At 45.3% G+C, this 22,559-nt stretch overlaps 1 protein-coding gene across 3 annotated transcripts in view; it reads left to right on the top strand.

Moving 5' to 3' along the window:
• The window catches only part of Gfrl (Glial cell line-derived neurotrophic family receptor-like), a 595,741-nt gene extending 574,147 nt beyond the window's left edge, over nt 1-21,594 (top strand). For all 3 annotated transcript variants that reach the window (XM_033485389.2, XM_033485390.2, XM_033485392.2), the window contains one exon: nt 507-21,594. In XM_033485389.2, the coding sequence (XP_033341280.1) occupies nt 507-734 (228 nt within the window). In that variant the 3' untranslated portion in view covers nt 735-21,594. The remainder of the gene's footprint in view (nt 1-506) is intronic.
• Nucleotides 21,595-22,559: the final 965 nt, after the last annotated feature.

Genomic DNA, 22,559 nt, shown 5'->3' with positions numbered 1-22,559 from the left:
AGGACCGCCGTTCGAGTGTTAAAAAATAACACTACCGAGCAAAGTCCCTAATTCGCGCTCAGATTGCGCACAAAAATGGACAATTTGGGAAGAGAAGACGCGATTATTCGAGCCTTGCGACTCGTTTCTATAGTCGTTGACAATCGGTAACTATAAAAACGAGCCGCAAGGCTCGAATTATCGCATCTCTTCCCAAATTCTTCCATTTTCGTGCGCAACCTGAGCGCGAATTAGGGAGAAATTACTGTGATAATAATCGCAACACGTTTCTCGGCATCTCCGCAAGCCGACAAATGTTCATAAAATGAAAAAGTACTTTCCCAATTGAAACATTAATCTTAGCAACGATAGAACTTTCTTCCACTCGATAAATTCTTGTCGATACGATGCCAACCCGAGTAAACGTAGACAAACAACGAACAGTTCCGACCGAAAATTCTAAATAAACGATGGCACGCTTGCCATTGGACGACGATAATAACGCACGGCGGGGGTTGTTGTTGCAGGAGGAGTGCGCCGCGATGCTCCAGGACCTCAGCGACAAGATCAACAACAAGCACCACGAGGTCCACACGCATCCCCTGCTCTCGATCTTCAAGATGGCCGAGGTCGAGGTCAAGTTACCCTACAGCAACGAGGCGGCCGGTCTCGGGAGGTCGAGCATCCTCCTCGCAGCGATCCTCTCGGTCCTCGGCCTGTTTCGATCGGCGTCTACGTGTCTGATCGCCTCGTGACACGGGCCACAGACCGTCACCCACACCGATTGAAGAGGAAGCGAACATCGTTGAAGCGAAACGGGGGAATCGGCAAGAGGAACAAGAAGAGGAGGGAAAGGAACGAGAGTCGCGGCAGCTGGGAAGGAAGAAGACGGAGTCCAGGCCGGAATAAAAGCTGGAAGGGAAACCATATAAATATATACATACATACATATTCGTTGCTCGGATACACCGAGGAACGAACGGCCTCGGGCGTGTGTGCATCAACGAAACAGAGTCGAGCTGGCGCACCTAATTAACGGGGCTCTAATCTTCGTGCCTCGTGGATCAGATACGTAGAGAATTCTGGCTCGTTAGCCGGCCGATCGAGGATCCCCCGTCTTCCCGAAATCCGATCTACCGGCTCCGCTTATTCGCGATCGGCGCGACACCGAATATGCCAATTTCGCGCGGAAAATATTCATGCGGACATTTGGCCGTCATCCGTCAGCCGTGTCGCGGATGCTCGTGCATTCGATGATAGCAAGAATTCACCGAAAACTAAGTACGCGAGACGCGGGATTGCAATTACACACGTTCAAACCTTTTCAATTTTTAATCCACTCGAGTAGAACTACCGATAATCATGGTACGTTCAAAATTAACCACATTGACTTCGTAAACGCTCTATCATTTTTTAAATAGTTTCTTTAATCCTTCCACGGTGTTTCGGGTCTAACCCGGATCGCGAGCTAGGATTATATAACGTTTTTAATTACCGGCTTATTGCAGTGAAATTTATCGAGTCCGGAAATAATTTGTTACTTTCGTCTGTATTGTTGCGTTGGTTATTGTATCCTTTCACACAACGAGCTTAAAAATATTGTATCATAGTGCACTTTCCGTGTTGGTAACTTTACTATTTTGCGAATAAATATGTCTCAATCCCGTCGTCTCGAAGCCCGAGACTCGAAAATCCACACAGTCTGCGTGGAGAAATCTAGCAAAATCGCAGAAAGTCATTACCAACTCGATTAAGCTGACCCACTATTCGATTTCTACTCCGGTTTATTTTTCTCGGCGCATTTCGTCGTGGATCCGCGAACGCTCTTCGCTCCCCGGAACGCGCTCTTCCAAGTTCCGCATGAATTATCCGCGCGCAGGTCGCCTCGGGAACGAGACTTTTTTCCCCCCGACGCCCGTTTTTTCGATCGCCGTTTGCTCGAGCGAATCTTCGAACGAGGTTCCTAGTCGCGGAACGTTTCGGATCGACGTCCAGCCCGCCGCGTCCGTTCGCGGCATCGATAGGACGTTATGGTCGGGAGCCGGCGGAATTTTCGACGCTCGTTACAGCGGGAACGGCGCTCGAAGACGCGCCGGAAACGAGCCGATACAACCGGCACGAAACATTTACGAGGGCCATTCGATCGCGAGCGGAACGAGCCTTAGCTACCGAATCGATTGTTACAGGACCGGGGGCAGATATTGAGCTCGATTCCGCGCCGGTTGCATTTTCGCGGCGGACTTTTATTGCCGCGACACCGTCGCCTCGCTACGTGGCCCAATAATAAGGGGATCCCATATGCAGGGAACGGGCCCCGGTCCAAACACGCCACCGGGTTCCCGGTGCTGGATCAGCGGCGATATTGCAGCCGGCCGGAAACGGTCATTAGAAACGACGGCGAACCGTCTGCAAGAGCTTTGGTCACCGTGGACATCGTTTCCGAAACGGAAACATATTGGAAACGGCGCCTTCGCGGTTTTAACGTTTAGACCTCGCGCTCGGTGAGCTCTGCGAATTTTTTCGTCCGAGACTGGCAGACGTATCGAAACAACGCCTTCCGTATCTGAAAGTGCACGTTTCGACGTAGTTGTCAAAAATGTTTCAATGGAAAATGTTGATAATTGGCGAGAATAGAGGCGATACACGGAAGTGCCATTTTCGAAGCTACGGGAGAATTTTGGCGACGTTTAAGAGTTTTTTTCCAGAGAACTGGTACACTTTTTCGATCAGGGATTTTTGCGTTTGGAAGAGTACATTTTTAAGTGATCGCTGGTAAATTTTCAATGAGAATTATTGAGAATTGGTAAAAATACGTAGAAAGTACCTTTCGCAGCTGTGGTCGCAAAGAGAATATTTAAATCGCCTCGATGGTCGATCTTCGCGAATTTTTTTCCCAGAGAACTAGTCGACCTTTTAAAACAGGACTTTTTGCATTCGAAAGAGCACGTTGTAGAGCAGATATCGAAGAATTCTCGGTGAAAGATATTTTTGACAATAGGCAAAGATACGAGCCACCGTCTGTAGCAGCGATTTTTCGCCGGGTTTCGCTTTAAAGCTGGATAGCACGGTCGAATCCTCTTTAAACGGGCACGTCACTGCAACACCAATTATAGAATTGATTCAATTACATTCGATTAAACCGCATGCCGAATTTGGTTTGCTTTTCAGGCCAGATTTCGGAATACCTTCTGACGCAATTTTGCGGAGATTTGCATTTTAATGGACCGATTTGAAGAAACCGAGTTTAAATCAAATTCGATCCTCGTCGCGACTCTTCCGCCGGCGAATTAAAAGCTAAAAACGAGGCTCCGTTAAATATTTCTGGCACTCGAATCGCGCCATTTTATTTTCATTTTTCTTTTTTTTTCAAAGACATTCGCACAGAACGGATTCAATGGCATTCAACGGAGAGTGCTGCCAGTGTCAGCCGCGGCGAGAAAAGCTTAATCATCTCAATAAATCCGGTCTAGTCACTCACGATTTATTAAATGAACAGTTTCGGTGCCGCGGGATTTTTACGGTGCTCGTTCCGCTCTTTAGAAACTCGAATGGCTCCTTCACTTAATTCCCCCCTCCTCCCCCACCTCATTTTTTTCCACCGAACTCCATAACGCCGCGAGCGTCAAGATCCGAGCTCGTCCGATCGCAAAACCGATTACGAGGAAGAGAATGATCCCCGATCGCCGGTAACGGCGCAGCGCGTGTAAAAAAAAAGAAGAAGAAGAAGCACCGTAGAGTCTGTAAATGACAACCGCTAATTTATGGTATACCTAAATAGGCTAGCAAAAGCGAACGCTCCTCCTGTATCGGACCATTAGGTGTTTGTTAAAGTTCAGAGCTAAATTTAAAGAGCGTTTCAGGCGTCGCGGGAGGCTCGAGTGTATAGATATAACTGTAGATTGTTAATAACGTTGTAACAAAGACGAAGAGGCGAGGCTGGGGGAAACTGTACTGTCCCTTTGGACGAGACAAGACGGCGAGCGTCTCTCGCGCGCGGTTCTCTCGTTTCGCTTCGCTCGTTCCTTGCCGTCAAATCGACACTGAGACGGAAGATCGATGCGCAAATTCCTCCTTTGCCTTGCAACGTCGTTCAAAATATACTACTTCGTTTCAAGGCCCGATGCTCTGCTCACGCAACAGTAGGATAATCAATTAATTCGAACCGATTTAACGCTAGGTTCGCGTCGAAACGACGGGTCACTAATTTCTTAATTTACGATTATTCAGTCTGTGCGCGTAAAGACGAATTTACGAGTTATTTATTCAATATGTGTCACTCGCGGCAAATATTACGATAACACTTGTTAAAAATCAGAAGAAATGTGCTGTCGTTACTTTTATAAATTAATATACAGAGTGTCCCAAAAAGGTCTCGCAATCCGGAAATGGCGGGTTCCTCGGATCATTTGAAGAAACTTCTTCCTTTACAAAAATTTTCTCCGAGGCATCGTTAACGAGTTATTAATGAAAGACAGTGACCAATAAGAATCGAGTACGGCTGACGCGAGACGGCCCAGCCAACAGCGCCAGCTGAGCTGGGATTCGACCGCTCGACCGCTGGCGCCGTTGGCTCTGCCGCCTCGCGCCAGCGAGCTGGCATTCGACCGCTCGACAGTTCCGCTCATTGGCTCGGTCGTCTCGCGCCAGCCGAGCTCGCCTCTCATTGGTCACTGTTTTTCGTTAATAACTCGTTAACGGTGCCTCGGAGAAAATTTTTGTAAAGGAAAAAGTTGCTTCAATTGACCCGAGGAACCCGCCACTTTTGGATTGCGAGACATTTTTGGGACACCCTGTAGAACGGCTGATTTTAGTGTTCCGTGAATCCAGCGTTGAAATCATTGAAAAATGTCTGGAACGAGTCCGTGATTGCAAGGCGGGAGATTAAAACAACGACGATTTGCAGCACGTTTTTCCGGCACGCGCCACTCTTCTTCTGAAAATGTGTCGAATCGACGACGCACGGAGACGGACGACGGTTAGAAAACTTTCCGAGAGAGCACGCGAGAGCGCGATCCGGTTTAATTATGTTTCGGCCGTTGGCGTGATAAAGCGTGTCGCGCGCGGGCGGGATAATTCCGCGACGGCGTTCCTCGCGGCGGAGAGACACCCGCTTTAAAACGGTCGATTTGTCACCGGAAAGGAGAAAGAAGCGGAAAACCGGGGAAACTTCTAAACAGCCCAGCCCCCGCGCGCGCGCCGCGTGACGTTTACAAACGACGCCGGAACGCACGACCTCAAATTATTCAGCGGTAACACCTCGTCCCCGCTGGTCGGCTCGATTATAATCTCGACGCCGCGCGACCGACGCGTGCCGAATACTAATTTTCCGAATTCCGGTTAGCCGCGCCGCGAACGCGCTCCCTCGGAAATTCGGGAAATTCTTCACCGATCGCCTCGTTCCATACGATTCGATCGCTTCGGAATTATTTCGGGCCGCTCTCGAGCCACGGGACAAACCGGTGTACATCGCTCTTTCAACGGTTCCCACAGCCAATTAAATATTGTACCGGGTCGCTTTTTGCAGTTTTTCGCAATTTTTCATTTCTCTTTTTATCGATTTGGAAATTGTACGTTCGAAAATTTCGGAACGGAAGGTTTTGGGGTAGAAAATTTTAGATTGGAAAATTTTGAAACGGATCATTTTGAAATAATTTTAGGAAAATTTTAGATTAGAAAATTTTGCAATCATTTTAGGACAATTTTAGATTGGAAAATTTTGAAACGGATCATTTTGGAATAATTTTAGGAAAATTTTAGATTGGAAAATTTTGAAAAACGGATCATTTTGAAATAATTTTAGGAAAATTTTAGATTAGGAAATTTTGCAATCATTTTGCAATCATTTTAGGACAATTTTAGATTGGAAAATTTTGAAACGGATCATTTTGAAATAATTTTAGGAAAATTTTAGATTATAAAATTTTGCAATCATTTTGCAATCATTTTAGGACAATTTTAGATTGGAAAATTTTGAAACGGATCATTTTAGAATAATTTTAGGAAAATTTTGAAACGGATAATTCTGCAATAATTTTAGGACAATTTCAAATTGGAAAATTTTGAAACGGATAATTCTGCAATAATTTTAGGACAATTTCAGATTGGAAAATTTTGAAACGGATCATTTTAGAATAACTTTAGGACAATTTTAGATTAGAAAATTTTGAAACGGATCATTTTGCAATGACTTTAGGACAATTTCAGATTGGAAAATTTTGAAACGGAGCATTTTAGAATAACTTTAGGACAATTTTAGATTAGAAAATTTTGAAACGGATCGTTTTAGAATAACTTTAGGACAATTTTCAATCAGACGATTCTATGATTTTGCGATCGAGGAGATTCGTAATCGTGGGAACAGTTCGCGTTAGAGTTCTCAACTTTTGTTTGAGAAGACGGCTCGCTGGAAAAGCAAAGTATAAGTGTTGATTAATTTTCATTCGGGGAGATACCTTTCTGTGTAAACACAGTGGAAGTGTCCTTCATCGCAGAAGTAAAGCGAAAACGTCCTCAATGTCCTTTAACCCTAGAAAGATAACCATATGACAACGTACGTAAAAGATAACCATACGCTTCAGAGGCGCATGCTTTTCTAAGGCGTCAATTTTATACTAACAATGGATATTTATTTAAGTTAATCTAGTCATTTTAAAGGTTTGGCATTATTGTAAAAATAAAATGCATTTATATTATATTTTTTTATATTTTAAGTAATTTTAAACTTAAATCACTAGACCTCTATGAAAAATTAACAAAAATCAACAGTCTTCGCAGGCGCCTCTGCGACGTAGGTTATCTTTCTCGGGTTAATGGAAACGTGTGCCGGCGCTCGGAAAATGTTAAACGAATGATACGCACAAAGATCCGCGGTCTGCTGATCATTCTCCGTGTCAGCGGATTTGAAGCGTCAACAGTGCTTGATACGATTAAAAATTTCCGCAGATTTTTAAGAGGACCGTACGCTAAACGCTGAGCAGAGAATAAAAGAGTTGGAACGCCGGACTCGTTTAATATTTCTATCCGACTGTAGTTTCGGTGAATGAATCATCAAAATTTGCATTTAAATGTCCGTTGCGCAGTCTGCTCGCGGAGCGAAAGGAGGAAGTAACCATTTTATTCCGTTCAGTGTTCATAAATATCTGAAACACCACGCGCGCGCGCGCTTTCCGCCGAGTCCGCGATGAATGAAAAGTGACCCGGTATAATTTTGTGGTTTCTCCTTGGAGACGGCTAATCGGTTTTCGAGAAACGGATCCAGAGAGTGATCGTTTTAAGCGGTGATTTTTTTTATTCGCGGGGGCGGAGTTATGGCTGAAAAACGGGGGCTGGACAGGACATATTTCGCGAGTAAGCGTTGCACGCTGACCGCGCGACAAGCGGACGGATAACGAGAAACGAAACGCGGCCGCGGAGAGGAGAGGAGGAGGAAAAGGAAGGAGAAGATGAACAGGCGAGAATGGTTTGCGGGACGGGACGACGGAGCGTGAATCGTCGGGGAATCCGATTAGGAGGGTTTCGTCAGTTTAGGGGAATTAATTGTGCGCGCTTCCTCGCGCGAGTCCGTGTAAAAAAAAGAAGGAAGAACGAAATATAGCAAAGAGGAGGCTATCGAAACGATTCTGGCTCGCGTTCGTTTTTTTTTTTTAAACGCATACCCGAAGCACGCGTTCCCGCTGGAACCACTCGACACCTCGAACATATCAGATTCCAGTTCTGCTGGCTAAAGTTCGAACGAAATCGAAGACGATGTTGTTGTACGTAGCAAATGTTTCGAGTTCTATTGAATTTATTAGAGAAATTAAATGTTTATTCCGGTCCTGTCCGGGGACGAAAAATAATTTAACTGTTGTTAACGAAGATAGCAGGTGACTTCGTGGGAGCTTTCTCCCGTAGGTAAAAATTAATAACGATCTGTCTTCGAAAAGACTGCTGCTAGCGGAGCTGTTTCGTTTGGGATCCGGTATAAAAGGCTGACCAAAGCCAGGCATATCGATAGTGCTCTTTACGCGCGTTGTTTCAAAGTCACGCGGTTCGCGGCTCGATGCAATAATGTAATGCGAAACGTCTTTCTTCGGGAAGCTTAGCTTAACGTTCGGTAGAAAATGCCGACGGTAGTCGGACATATCAATCAAGTTCCTTTACACGTTGTTCCATTGTGTCGCGATTTGTGGTCCGAGGTAACAATTCGAAATGGAAGATCTCTCTTTGAAAAGTTTAGTTGGATATTCGGCAGAAAAGCTGATCGAAGTCGGACATATCGTTCAAGCCTTGCAGACGTTGTTTCGAAGTCACACAGTTTGTGCTTTCGTCCGATGATGTAAACTGGGCATCATAACTTGCGAACGTTGTTTCGATCTACGATCGATAGAGAAGGATCGCCATGGTCAGACAGATCGAGCATTACTTAAATACTTGCCGTTTCGCAACAGTTTCGAAGCGACATCGTTCGAATGTCAGATACAAAATCCACGAAGATCGCTGCAGAAGTTTAATTCAGAATTCATTAGATTGAGCTGTAATGCTCGAGCAGAAAAGATCGTTAAACGGGAACTTCAAGTATCGCAAACTCTGTGACTCGATCCAATAGCAACTGAAAATCTTTCGAAATCTTTCCTTAAAAATTCATTATAGAATAGTCTGACCGGAGTCGGACACGCGAGATCACCATTCGCGCGGTTGCGGCTCGATTCGATGATGAAAATCGAATAAAGTCGAAATAAAAATAGTGATCACGATTCGGTAGAGAAGGCTGCACGGGCTCGGGACTCGTCGAACAAATCATCCTCTCGAGAAACGTCTGAATTTTTCTACGAATCTCTCGGCTGGCAACCGAAGCAGGAACAAGAGAACGCTTGCTGTAAACTCTAAAACGAAGACGCTCGTCGCGTTCCCTCGATTCTAACGTCGACGTAAAACACGCTTCTGGATGAGAGCCGAGAAGTAATCGCGTCTTCGCCGGACGCCGAGATCGAAGGCGACGGATCCTTGTTCCGGAAAGGTTTCCGATGTTCGCCGCTCGATATCCGGTGGCAACTCCGACGCGTAAAAACGGCCGGGAATTAAGCTGGCCGGGCGTCGTATAATTAGTTGAATTTCGTCGGGAAAGTGGAACGAACGTGAGCCAGATCGGGATGTACGTGACGTGGCTATCGGCAAAGCAATAATGTATAAAGTTTACGATCCACGAGCACGTCGCTCAAAAGGGTGATGGCGCATACTCGGCGAATGTATAAATGTCACGTTATACATAACACGCACGTAGAACAGCCCTCCCTCTTAATATATACATATATGTATACATAACAGTGTCACCCCGCGTATACCTATACAGAAATATATATATATATATATATATATATATATAAATATACACACATAAATATATATACATACATACATAAAATGCATGTATACATATATACAGGATGTCCCGAAAATGTGTCGCAGTCCGGAAATGGGAGGTTCCCGAGGTCATTTGAAGCAACTTTTTCCTTAGCGAAAATGCAATCCGTGGCTTTGTTGACGAGTTATTAACGAAAAACACTGGCCAATGAGAGGCGAGATCAGCTGATGCGAGGCGGCAGAGCCAATCAGCGGAACTGGAATTCGACCGCTGGCGCCGTTGGCTCGACCGCAGGCGCTGTTGGCTCGGCCGCCGTCGCGCCGGCTGATCTCGCCTCTCATTGGTCACTGTTTTTTCGTTAATAACTCGTTAACGATGCCTCGGAGAAAATTGTTGTAAAGGAAGAAGTTGCTTCAAATGATCCGAGGAACCCGCCATTTCCGGATTGCGAGACATTTTTGGGACACCCTGCATATGTATATATATTTATATTTATATATTTATATATATATATATATATATATATATATATATATATATATATACATACATATATGCCCAATGTACGTGTACATGTGTATGTTAGTTCGCGTCGAGCGAAAGGAGAAAATGTGTTTGGATCCCGGCGGATGTAAAAATCGATCCCTTAGGTGGGGAGCATCGATCGATCGATGCGCGGCCGAGGCTCGCAGGATATCGCGAAGTCGCGAACGTGCTTCGTCAGCCTCGCGAAGCAAGGAGAAGTCGTCCTCGAAGTCGTTCTCTGCTCCAGAATTCTTTTGACACGGCTCTCCCCCCCCCCCCCATGGAATATTCTATTACACAGCCCGGCAAAGAAAGTATTTGTACCTTCGTAGAATGATTCCGCGCGTTTCCGGATTACGTTATAAAAATTTCCCAGCCATCCATCCTCCCCCCTCGGAGCTCACGGATATCCTTTATTTATCGCGCGTTGTCCCTCGCAAAGGACCCACGGGGCAAATACTTCCTCTGCTGGCCGACCCTCGTAATTAGACCGTCGGCGGGCACCCGGCAAGAGATTTCCAGCAGCGGATGAAACGGAATTTCATTTCTCGCGTCGAAAATAATTCACAAAAGCGCGTCGCGCGCTCTCGAGTATTCTTCCCTGACGGTGCTCGCCGCGGTCCGCGGTCTGCTCGCGATCGAATTTGTTCGAGTTCGTTTGCTTTCGACGGTTACGACGCGTACACACAAATCTGTGCACAACGCCCATAGACGTAGAGAAGAGAGAGCTCTGTAGGTATAAGAGAATCTGCGCACAGGTTTCACCGCACGAGGGAGAGAGAGTTTAGGATTCTCGAGGCACCGAGCCCCGTCCGTTCCGCGGTTCAACCGTTCGGTGATTTTCGCGTGGAACACGAATTGTAATTGACCGGAGGAACAGGCGAGGCGGCTCGTTTCACCGGTGCTAAGCTTTGTTAATTATTGCAGCACAAACGTGAAAACACGCACAGACTCGCGGCCGTTATCCTTGATTCACGTCGAGCAGAACGGATCCTTCGACTTCGCGGCTTCGCGAGGCTGCGGGAGAGGAGCGTCGGCGATAAATCGAGCCCGGATGAGAGTGTTGCGGGAACGATGATTTCCAGTCCCGGAGGTCGACGGGATTGCTAAGACGCAGGGAATATGTTTTCTTCCAATGAGTTGCACTCGCGGGCCTTCGTGCGACCCCGTCGATCGGCTCGCGCGAGCTCGCGCGAGACAACGTCCCGTCAACGGACAAATCCTCGGCGAGGACGCGGCGTCGCACGACGGCCCTACGAATCGATTACACGAGCGACGCCGTTATTTTTTCCGGCTCAAACATCCTCGAGACAGCTGTTCGAGGTGCGAGCGCATTCGAATGATTTCGGTGGGAGCGACGAGCCGCGGCTCGGCGCTATGTCTCCCTTACTGACGCTCGGATTGTCCACAAAAATGGACAATTTGGGAAGAGGAGAATACGATTATTCGCGCCTTGCGGCTCGTTTTTATGATTGTTGACAATTCGTAACTATAAAAACAAACCGCAAGACTATTTCTGTGGACAATCGGAGCGTCAATTAGAGAGACATTACTGTACAGGAATGTCTCCCTTACTGACGCTCAGGTTGTCCACAAAATATACAATTTTGGAAAAGAAGATACGATTGTTCGAGCCTTGTTTTCTACGGTTATCGATTGTCAACAACTATAAAAACGAGTCGCAAGGTTCGAACAATCGTATCTCCTCCTCCCAAATTGTCCATTTCTGTACATAATCTGAGCGTCAGTAAGGGAGACATTACTGTATTCGTTCGGGAACGGGGTATTTCGTTTACGAGGAGACAATGAGAAACAAAACACACGGTGGTTCCAATTGAACATATCAAGGCCTCTTAGAAGTGGCCAGCCAACGAGCGGTTTTACTCTGGTTTCACGTAGATTCAGTTTTTCGATGCTTTTTTCGAGCGCCGGGGGCACAGGAAACACGCGAAGCGATTCGTTCGCGCTCGGTTGCCGTCGCCGCCCGAGGATTTCCGCGGCGAGCGAACGATTTTCGTTCGCCGGCGGTTCTGATCCCGGCTGAACGGGGCTGTTATCGCGCGGGTCGCCGCGGAAATTCCTCCGGATCCGTAGAGGGCCGGCGATGGGAACACCGCGAAGCTCGTCTCGACGCCGGCTTGTAAAGCCGCGAACGAATCATGCGCCGATACTGTGGCGGGGGTCAGAAATCGATTTTCCCCGAGGCACGCTGCGCCGGGCCTCTCGTATTCGATTCCCTAGCTAGTAAGTAAGCTCACGAAAGCGTTCCTGTCTTACCGACGACGAGAAATGTACCGTCGCTCAATACTACCCTGCTTTAGTGACTAGTTTCGCGGAGAACTACCTCATTCCTGGTGCCGTGACACCGCGGACGAGGCATCGGAGAGTAGACAGACAACACCGAATCGGCTTTCGTCTCGCATATTCTGAAATACCGACATTGCTGAAGCCAGAAGTCTTCTCGCGGCCTCTGCTCAAATGAAACAGTCGGCCGGCGAACTACGCGAGACTGCGGCACAGAAATTTCGTTTGCATCTTACAGTATCGTCGGCTCTAAAAATACGGCACACGATGCTGTCGCGCAGGTTTCAAACTTTCCGGCCACGTAATTCTGAAAAGCCATTTTTCGGTGACGAAATGGATGTCACTGGGTGTCGAGTCTACCCGCTGTACCTCGTCTGGGACGAGACTGCTCTCGGTACCGACGGGGCTGCGTCGATGGTTCGGGACGTTTTCCAACGACTGTACCAAGCGACGGTACCGTTCGTCCCTTCCCGAACATCCGAAAAGCTCCGCGAACCTCCAAAAAAGCGAAACACTCGTTGCGCAAAATTCGGCGGACGCGCGATATTCGGACGAATTTCGAAATGCTTCGACAATTCCGTCCGCTTCGACGGAAATCGGATTCTCGCATTGGATACGGAGCTTTCAGGGTGTTTCAAACTATCGACGCTCGGGGATTCCCCGGGAGAGAATCCCTGGAATTAATTCCTCGCCGATCTCTCGGCGGTGCTGCGTTCTCAGAGTAGCGGGCGTCCTACTTCGTTTGTTCTTTTCGAAGCGGAAACGGCGCTGTAAATTGTCGCGGTGTATTTATGGTTGTTGCCGTTTAGTTTCCACGTAGATTGTTGGCAAGCCTATTCCTAGGGGGACGGTAATTCCCCATGTTTCTCCGTCGGTAGAGCAGAACGATGGCTCAACCTCTCCGACTACACACTTGACGAACACTAAACGCGTGCAATTATACATATACATATATATATATTTATATATATATACATACCCGTGCGCGTGTATACATATACATGATATACGTAACGTATATATATGTATATACATATATACATATTCATATACATATATATATATTTTATTACTTGAAACGCACTCTGACCCCGGCCACGCGTGTAACATAATACAAAAGAAAAGAAACTGTAAGACTACGTAAATGTATATTTAAGTAGCGCACCATTCAAGATGCTTGAACCTTCCTAAACGACCTGCGTGAATCCTTTAAACGAACGCCAACTTTCGGAGATACTCTCGTCTCGCGAGCCTCTGATAACTCTAATTTAGTGTATCGGCTGGATCGCGATCGGTGTGCTATTCTAAACGAGCGAACGTCGACGGAATTCGTTAAAATCAGAGATAAATAATTTCCGTATCTGTTCTGCTGATTTTCTTCGCGATTGCGCGAAGCACAGTGGACTCCCGTACAACGCGCTCCCGTGAAACGCGAATTCGTATAACGCCGCGAAAAAATTGCGGTGCTCGTACAGCGCGATAAACAGTCCCGTAAAACGCGTGAGATAAATTTAAGTTTAATTTAATTTTCACATTGTTTCTGATTTTCGAAGCTGACGAAGTAGCAGTTTATAAAAAATATACACATTTAAAGATATAAAAGAAAACTAATCTTATCGAACTTTTAATCAAAATAAAAATATACGCTTCGCTATTTAACATTTATTCGCTATCGGAAGTATCAACAAATAAGTTCCGACGACGCTGTCTTGTTAATATCGGTTGTACAGATTCATCGGTTGAACGATCTATAATTTCGTCTTGATTGTTATCGTTGATTAAAAACAGTTCTTTCTCCAGATCATTTTTAGATTGGAAAGATCATTCGATAGTCAATCGCTCAATATTTTTTTAAATTCCGTAGGTCGCTCTATTGACGAATCAATTTTCATAAAATGTGTTTCTAACGTTTTGGCTATTTGTAACCCTTTGTTTATATATTCTAAACTCAAACGTTGCTTTGGTGCGTTAAAAGTCTGGACTATGTTCTCCTCCTCGTTACTGGAACGAGAACAATTTGCTAATTCAATTAATTCGATTTCATCGATATCTTTATTGTAATCAATTAATTAATGAAAATAATTAATCGGTGATATCTGTCTCAATCTTATAACGTATAACGTGATTTCCTATTACGCGGAACTTATCCCCCGCGTTGTACAGAAGTCCACTGTATTCTGCGAAGTAAAAATGATCTAAGTCAATGTTAAGAAGCAAGTAGCGGATGTAATCTGCCCTGTAGTCATTTCAATCATTATACAGTTCCGTTTTCGGTGTTATTTTATAATAAACGCGGCAAATCCGCGGCGCGGTCATTAGCGACCGGAACCAGTGATTGCGATGTTTAATTGGAATCGGGTGCACGTGTTTTCCTTTGGCCGGCGTGGAGGAGCAATTCGCGTTGCTAAAATCTGAATTAAAAAATGGCCGGAACATTTGATTTGGGGCAAGCCTGCCTTCGGCTGAGCCGCAATTATCGTACCAGCCGATAAATCAACGGGAGGAAACACGGGTCGGTGGGTTCCACTGTCCGACGCGACACGTTCAATGATTTACCGTCCGTTTTGCATGCTAGCTGGCTGATTTTTTCGAATATAAGAGCGTGCACTGCCGGCGGATTACTCCGGGACACATGTTAGCTTTATTTGAACAAAACGAGCGTCATATGATTCTTTATAAGCTGTGCTAGGTTTTTTGATATCGAACTAGGAGAAGCATGAATTTAGAAACATGTGGGTGCTATTTATACGTGTGTCTTATTGAAAACGGGTCAATTACTGGACATGCTCGTTTCGATTAAGTTGAACGATTGTAGGAAATGCGAACGCGCAATGTCGCCAAAATTCTTCCTACGCTGCACGATGTAACGTCTCCCTTACCGACGCTCGGATTCTGCACAAAAATGGACAATTTTGAGAAGAGAAGAAGAGCATTATCCGAGCCTTGCGGCTCGTTTTTATAATTGTGGACCATTTATGACTATACAAATAAACCGCAAGGCTCGAATAATCGTATCTTCTCTTCCCATATTGTCCATTTTAGCTTACAAGCTGAAGGACAATTGGGGAGAATTTACTCCCCAACTTACTCTTTACTGTAACATTCTCTCGAATGAATTAACACGTTCCGTGCCGAGCTTTTTTTACTCGAATCTTCACACTTTGATATTTTACTAAAACTTGATGTATTACGTGCAATTATTAATTCTCGTACACATAACAACGTAACAAAAACTTATCAACGCCCATTCTTGCGGTGGAAATTGATTCTTCGGTTCTAAATTTCTTGTAAACAATTTGTTCAGTTCACTAAGTAAACATGCAAGCGTGTACCATCGATGATACACGTGGCACGGAACGTGTTAACTTGAATAATCGACTTGAATAATAGACTTGCAATGTGGGCGTCGATTAGAGAGACATTACTGTACAGATTACTGCTCAGATTTGCACAAAAATGGAGAATTTGGGAAGAGGAGATACGATTATTCGAGCCTTGCAACTCGTTTTTATAGTTGTTGATAATCGATAACCATAAAAAACGAGCCACGAGGCTCGAACAATCGTATCTTTTCCAAAATTGTCTATTTTTATGGACAATCCGAGCTTCAATTACAGAGACATTACTGTAATATCAACGCTAAACCCATCGTGCCGGTTGCACATTGTTTTCTTCAAATTTTCTTGAAATTATGGAGCGTTTCGCGGAGAACGATCGAGCAAACTACTGCGACCAAACACGCGTTATAGTAAAACCAGCAAGACGTCTATGATCGGTAGACACGTGATTCTTGTGATTCTTAGAAGGCGACACGCTTCGGCGACAAAGTTCGGCGATCTTTAATGCTCGGCGGGTTTAGCGTTGAAACGCGATTACAATTACATACGTCCATGAACGCTATACAAAAATCATTTACACACGGTCGATGAACTGTACATTGCAATATTTCGGCGACGAGCATATTTCTTTACATACGAAAACGTCGACACGAGAATTTAGAAGCAAGCGTTCCCGCTCTCTAACAGTTCCTCGCGTTTACTCGAATTGCCAAGAGTGTCCCAATTCCCAGATACAGCGTGCAGTGGCGTTTCAAAGTTAGCAGACTCGGTAGACGCGATAAATTAACACGTTGTAACGAATTGCTTTCCATTCTGGACGGTTTCGCGATCTTTCGAGCACCGAGGAGAGGTCCCAAGGACTTTGTCCAGCAACGGTGATCTTCTGTTTACGGTCCGGCACTGTCAACAAACCCGTTTCCTCCCGGTACAAACCGGACGTCAAAAGGTTTCGGCTATCAGGAACCGATCGTAAGGGTCACAGAGTAGGGTGGGCGACGCGTTCCCGCCCCCGGCGCAACCCTTGTTCAATGTTTAACGAGCGGGAGAGGCTCGCGAGACGCAAGAGGTCGCTTTAGGAGACGCAAAAGTGGGACGTCGCTTTTAGTAGATCTCTCTCGGTTCGCACGCAAAACAGAAAACAGTCGGACGAGAGGATAAAGCCGGGTTCGCATTACTCGCGCTCACACACCACGCTGGCGACGAACGCTATTCGACCGACCATGAAGTCCCGTAATTTTTTTATATACAATAACAGCGAGAATCGTTCGAATGCTTGTACGCGATTTTCGAAAAATTGTCGATATTCGAACCGTTGTCATTTCGTAACGAAAAATCGTACGACGATGAACTTGCGGTTATCTTGAAACTCGAAGATTCTATTTTCGTTGATTGTCTTTCGTTTTCTTCTAAGCTTCATAGACATAATGTAGCGAGTGGGAATTCGAAGGCACATTTTGTTAAGATGTAAAAAACGATGTTACGATCTTAAATACCTGGAAAGACGTCCAACAATTTTTTTCCCGATCGAATCTAACGTAGATTTGAAGACAGAAGCTTCCCGTGTACGACTTCGAAAAACTTGACATACGATTTTTTTTAATCGTGCAGCAGAAACGAGAATCGAGTTCGATCCTTGCGGTGCACTTGAACAAAGTTGGCGGTATGCCTCTCATTCGAAGCTCCGTAAAATGACAAAAGAATCATCGTATCGTAAATTTATATACATCGTTGTAAAGAGAAAGCTTCAAACTTTAAAATGCGTCAAAGTTTATGGTCGTACAACGCGTTGTTACAAGATCGCGTCAGCTAAAACATCGACGATATTTTGGAAACCTAAAAATAAGTGTTCGAATATCTTCGAAGCTGCTATACTGGATGTAAAAGAATCTGCGCGATTACGCGATCGGTCGAATATTGCTCCTTGCTCAGACTACACTCACACTCACAGCATCGCTCAAATCCTGTGTTTCTCCGTCGACGTTACCGTTCCCGTTGAAATCGATAATTTCTTTTCCTCGAACGTGGTGCGAGCGTCGCTCTAATGAGAATCAGGCTTAATAAAGGCAAAGGGGGAGCCCGTGGTTCACCCCCTCGGAACGCGTGTGCGTGCACGAGTACGTGTGTAGTACGTCCTGTGTGCGTGTGTCGTGTGTGCTTCTGTGCGGTGTGTACACGCGCGTGCGTGTGCCCGGAAACCCTGTGCGGCTTTGCGCTTCGATCCAACGGGATGTCGGGAAGAGAAAATTAATAGTCGAATAAGCAACCGCGACGCGATTCATGTCCCAGATATTGTTTATTTGATGCGCGGTGAAAGGGAGAGCTTGGAACAGGCCTGACGCGAGCCGGCGAGCGCGATGTATGCGCGATCATTCGAACGTTGTTTGCCTGGAACCGGCTGTTTTATGGGATCCGGCGATCGAAAGCAACCGTTCATCCTCGCGATTCTTGAAACTGCGCGATCAAAGATCGCCTCGCATCGTTCTGCGATAATAATCGCGGATCGATCGTAGAAACGAAAGAATTCGCAGCTGGAAAGAAATTTCTGCTCGGGAACGCAGAGCTTGCAATAGCAATAGCTTGCGAGATTTTTCGTTGAGTTTACTTTGTCGTTCATAATTGAGGGGCTCGATGGAGAACGGATTTATGTCGTTATAGCGCGAATTTTCAGAAGGAAAATCGTGGGAAAAACTCATTTCTCAAGTTTGATGAAAGCATGCTCGCGATTCTTGAAACTGCGCGATGAAAGATCGTCTCGCATCGTTCTGCGATAATAATCGCGGATCGATCGTAGAAACGAAAGAATTCGCAGCTGGGAAGAAATTTCTGCTCGGGAACGCAGAGCTTGCAATAGCAATAGCTTGCGAGATTTTTCGTTGAGTTTACTTTGTCGTTCATAATTGAGGGGCTCGATGGAGAACGGATTTATGTCGTTATAGCGCGAATTTTCAGAAGGGAAATCGTGGGAAAAACTCATTTCTCAAGTTTGATGAAAGCATGCTCGCGATTCTTGAAACTGCGCGATGAAAGATCGTCTCGCATCGTTCTGCGATAATAATCGCGGATCGATCGTAGAAACGAAAGAATTCGCAGCTGGAAAGAAATTTCTGCTCGGGAACGCAGAGCTTGCAATAGCAATAGCTTGTGAGATTTTTCGTTGAGTTTACTTTGTCGTTCATAATTGAGAGGCTCGATGGAGAACTGATTTATGTCGTTATAGCGCGAATTTTCAGAAGGGAAATCGTGGGAAGAATTCATTTCTCAAGTTTGATGAAAGCAATTACAATTTTATTGTGCCGTGAAAAATATTGCCTTCGCAGACTACTTAAAATTCGTCGTTCCATTTTACGCCGAGCAAGTCAGAGAATCGTCAGCTTTGGTTGTTTTCCTGCCTCGGATTTTCGAATATTGTCTTGAATATTGTCTCAAGCATGAAAAACGTACGTCGGATCCCTAAGACGCGCAGAATGGCGATGAAAGGAACGAGAAAGGTGTGTATTATCAATGGGAGCACAACGCGATCGAAAAGCAAACAGGTCCTCGTGCGAATAAACATTTCGCCGACGATATTATTCAGTTATGATAACGAAACGGTACTTGATTACAATCAACCGAAACGAATGTGCGGGCTCCGGTTACGATGTATCCGCTTCCAAGGGAGAGACAATGGAATATAATAATGGGAACAACGAAGGGCGCTCCAGTGTTTCGAGTACCAGCGCATACGACATGCGCCTTTTTTTCCACCACACCGAGCCCTTCGATCGTAAAGAACGGACGAAATTTTTGTGCAACTCTGCGCTACCGGCTTGCGCCGGGCCTTCTATATTCGGTGGAAACTCTACACTGTGCAATTTCTTTTCTCTCGTCCGTTTGGGACATTCGCATTCGCGGAAGGAAATTTTCGATATTTGCCTCGTTCGCTAAAATATTGTAGCACGAGGCGAATGAAAGCGATTAATTTGAGATTCAGTAGAAAAGGCTGGACAGAGTCAGACACGTCGAACGTGTATTATAACCATTGTGTACACGGTGTATGTTTCCGAAACTTACACGCTCTCAAGCTTCGCGAATCGACGCAATAACATAAAACGAAGATAAACAGTTTCGCGAAGCTTTAGAGATATAACGGAGGATAATTGTTTACTCGAGCTTGGACTGTTTAAATAATTATTGCTGCCGTGCTTGGACGGAGCTCGACGAGAAGAACAAATTTGAAAGTTTAGAGTCGTTAAAAGTCGAATTGCACAGTGTAGAAGTTAATTAATGGACTGTGGATCTTTGAGCAAAGTCTAAGACTTCGAATCGGTGTATCTTACAAAAATTAGGCCAAAAGAGAAACTTCTCATACACAGGATGTCCGATAATTATGTTAACAACTGGAAAAAGATGATTCCTGAGGTTATTTCGAATCACTTTTTCCTTAGCGAAATTGCAATCCACGGCTTCGTTTACGAGTTATCAACGAAAAACGCTGGCCAATGAGATGCGAACCTAGCGCCAGACGGCCGAGCTAATCAGCGGAACTGGACTTCGACCGCTCGTTGGCTCGGCCGCATTGCGCCAGCCGAGCTCGTCTCTCATTGGTCAGCGTTTTTCGTTAATAACTCGTAAACGAAGCCGCGGACTGCATTTTCGCTAAGGAAAAAGTTGCTTCAAATGACGCGTGGTATCATTCCTTTCCGGCTGTTAACACAATTATTGGATATAATTTCTTATCCACGAGCTGTTGATCTTTACGTACTTACGATATATATCATCATTAGACTGCGGATTTTATGCATTTATAAGAGAAATGACCAGTTTAAATGCAAAACGGTAAAGTTATTTAAACAATTTGCAAACGCCGTCATATTCCTATATCGACTCATTAAAATTATTGAAAAAAATGGATGTGCACGTAGCTGCTGTGTATTGCTATTAATGCAGACACTATTTATTTTCCATAAAAATCCGCAGTCTAGTCGTCACAGTAGACTGTATATTAGCAACAATTGATGGATACTGCTTTTTATTTCCAAAAAGTTCCCGGAAAGATCAGAAACACGCGCAATCGTCCACAGTCGATCGCCGAAGGAGAACATCGAGCGGCGTGCAAGCTCCCAAAAGCGCCGTCATCCCCGTAACGACCGACGAAATTATGATCACTCTTACAGCGTCTAATCGCCGAAGTTCCGGGCAAAGCCGACATTTTCTAACTTCCTGGCCGAAATTGCCGGCTCCGGCCGCGGCCTCTGCTGCTCAGCGTCCGGCTCGTTACGGCGATGATAGTCGCGCGTTCTAGGCGAGTATGTAGAATCTCGTTGTAAATACCGCGATAAGAGGGTAGATAGAGCGTTGTCGGCCATTTATACGGTGCTTTCGGCCGAAGGACAGCGGGCTATAGGGGAGGGTGCAGGGTTGGTCGGGTACGCGGCAGCGAGTCCATCCATCGGGAACGGTGCAGTCAGGGAAGGGGTCCGTTTCCTAGGCCCCTTTTCGTCGACTCTGTTGACAATAGCCGGTATAATTGCAGGTGGACAGGCGATAGGCGACGAACGAACGAACGATAATAAACCCGGAGACAGCGCGGGGGCGTCTCGGGATCCGAGATCGAGGAGGATCGAGGCCGATCGACGCCCCCGTCGCGATGTAACCTTGACTGTATATACCTATACATACGTATACATATGCATATATTATTATAAATATAAATATACGGAATATACATATGCATATATACGAAGAAGGTACGCGTACCTATGTCACCGGATCGGACGAGCGAGATCGAGCGGCTTCCTTGAAGGATCGATGGGATCCGCTCGCGTCGATCGCTCGCCCGATAAGCGGTGAGAACGGCCGCTTAGCGAACAATTTCGGAGGATCGACGACGGCGACGACTAGAGAACGAAATATTAACGAAATAATAACGATTATACAAGTGTGCGGGTGGCGAGGGTGCAAGAGGTCGACTGCTCGGTTCGGGTGCGTGCGGGTGCGTGTGGACGATGCGAGGCGAGAGCGAGAGTATACTTGTTACAAACTTATTATACGGACGGCCGCTGAGTTGCCGAGGCGTTGGTAAATAAATACCAGAGGGCCCTCTAGGGCCCCTGAGAATTATACAAACGATCTTCTCGATTTATTCACGTTTATACGCGTTCGGAATACCTTCCATATTCTCTACTTTCAGAGGACCACGAGCTTCGCCTGGATATTTTTCGGCGCACTCCGACCATGATACGCATATTCATGAAATTTTCCGAGGTAAAATCATTTCAGCGCGACAGCAGAAGGAATTTTTAATGACGCCGTTTCTCTGGGATTTAACGATCAAGAGTTCGGCCGGTGTTCGCCGGAAAGGTTGGTATTTTCCGGACACTAATTACACAGGAAAAAATTATTTAACATTGGCTATGATTTGGAAACATTAATTTTTACACAATTTCGAGATCCGCCGAGTTATTTTTCACACTGTTACATATACAATCGTGAACTAATAACTTTTTTCTAGGTTGAATCAAACGAGTCGAAGTTTTTTTAGATGTCAGAAGAATTGGTGTACTAGTCAATGTGTAAACAATTTTTTACGATGTGAATAATACAATACAATAACAATACCATACAATAACAATACAATAACAATACAATACAATAATACAATGCGAATGGATGGAATAACAAAAAAGTCGCGTTTTACAATTTTTTCGTCTGAGCATATAACGGAAATTCTAACAATGCATTTTTTCAGGTATCGTTGAATTACACGCATGCTGATTTTCGCAACCTTTAATCGTTCGTAACCCATAGCAACGTTAATTAATCTTTTTATCTTTTTTGCTCATTCCACCCAATCACAATATTTGCAAAAATTTTTCATGCATTTTCTAGCAAACCATCCTTTTCCTCAATCTCCAAAAAAAGATGAAAACCGTCTCATCCAGTTTTAGAAAAGTTATCGAGTTATAAAAGATGTTCGCACATAAATGTCGACGCCTATGCACGACGACATAGTACTATCCGCCAACCAGCCGACGAGAAAAGTTCACCCGGCCAGGTGAAATGTGGCTGAAGCGCTTTCCGTTTAGACTTCG

The sequence above is a fragment of the Megalopta genalis genome, chromosome 7, assembly GCF_051020955.1.
Source record: "Megalopta genalis isolate 19385.01 chromosome 7, iyMegGena1_principal, whole genome shotgun sequence".
NCBI classification, from domain to species: domain Eukaryota; kingdom Metazoa; phylum Arthropoda; class Insecta; order Hymenoptera; family Halictidae; genus Megalopta; species Megalopta genalis.
The sequence above is the reverse complement of the archived record's forward strand: the minus strand, read 5'-3'. Positions and strand labels throughout refer to the sequence as shown.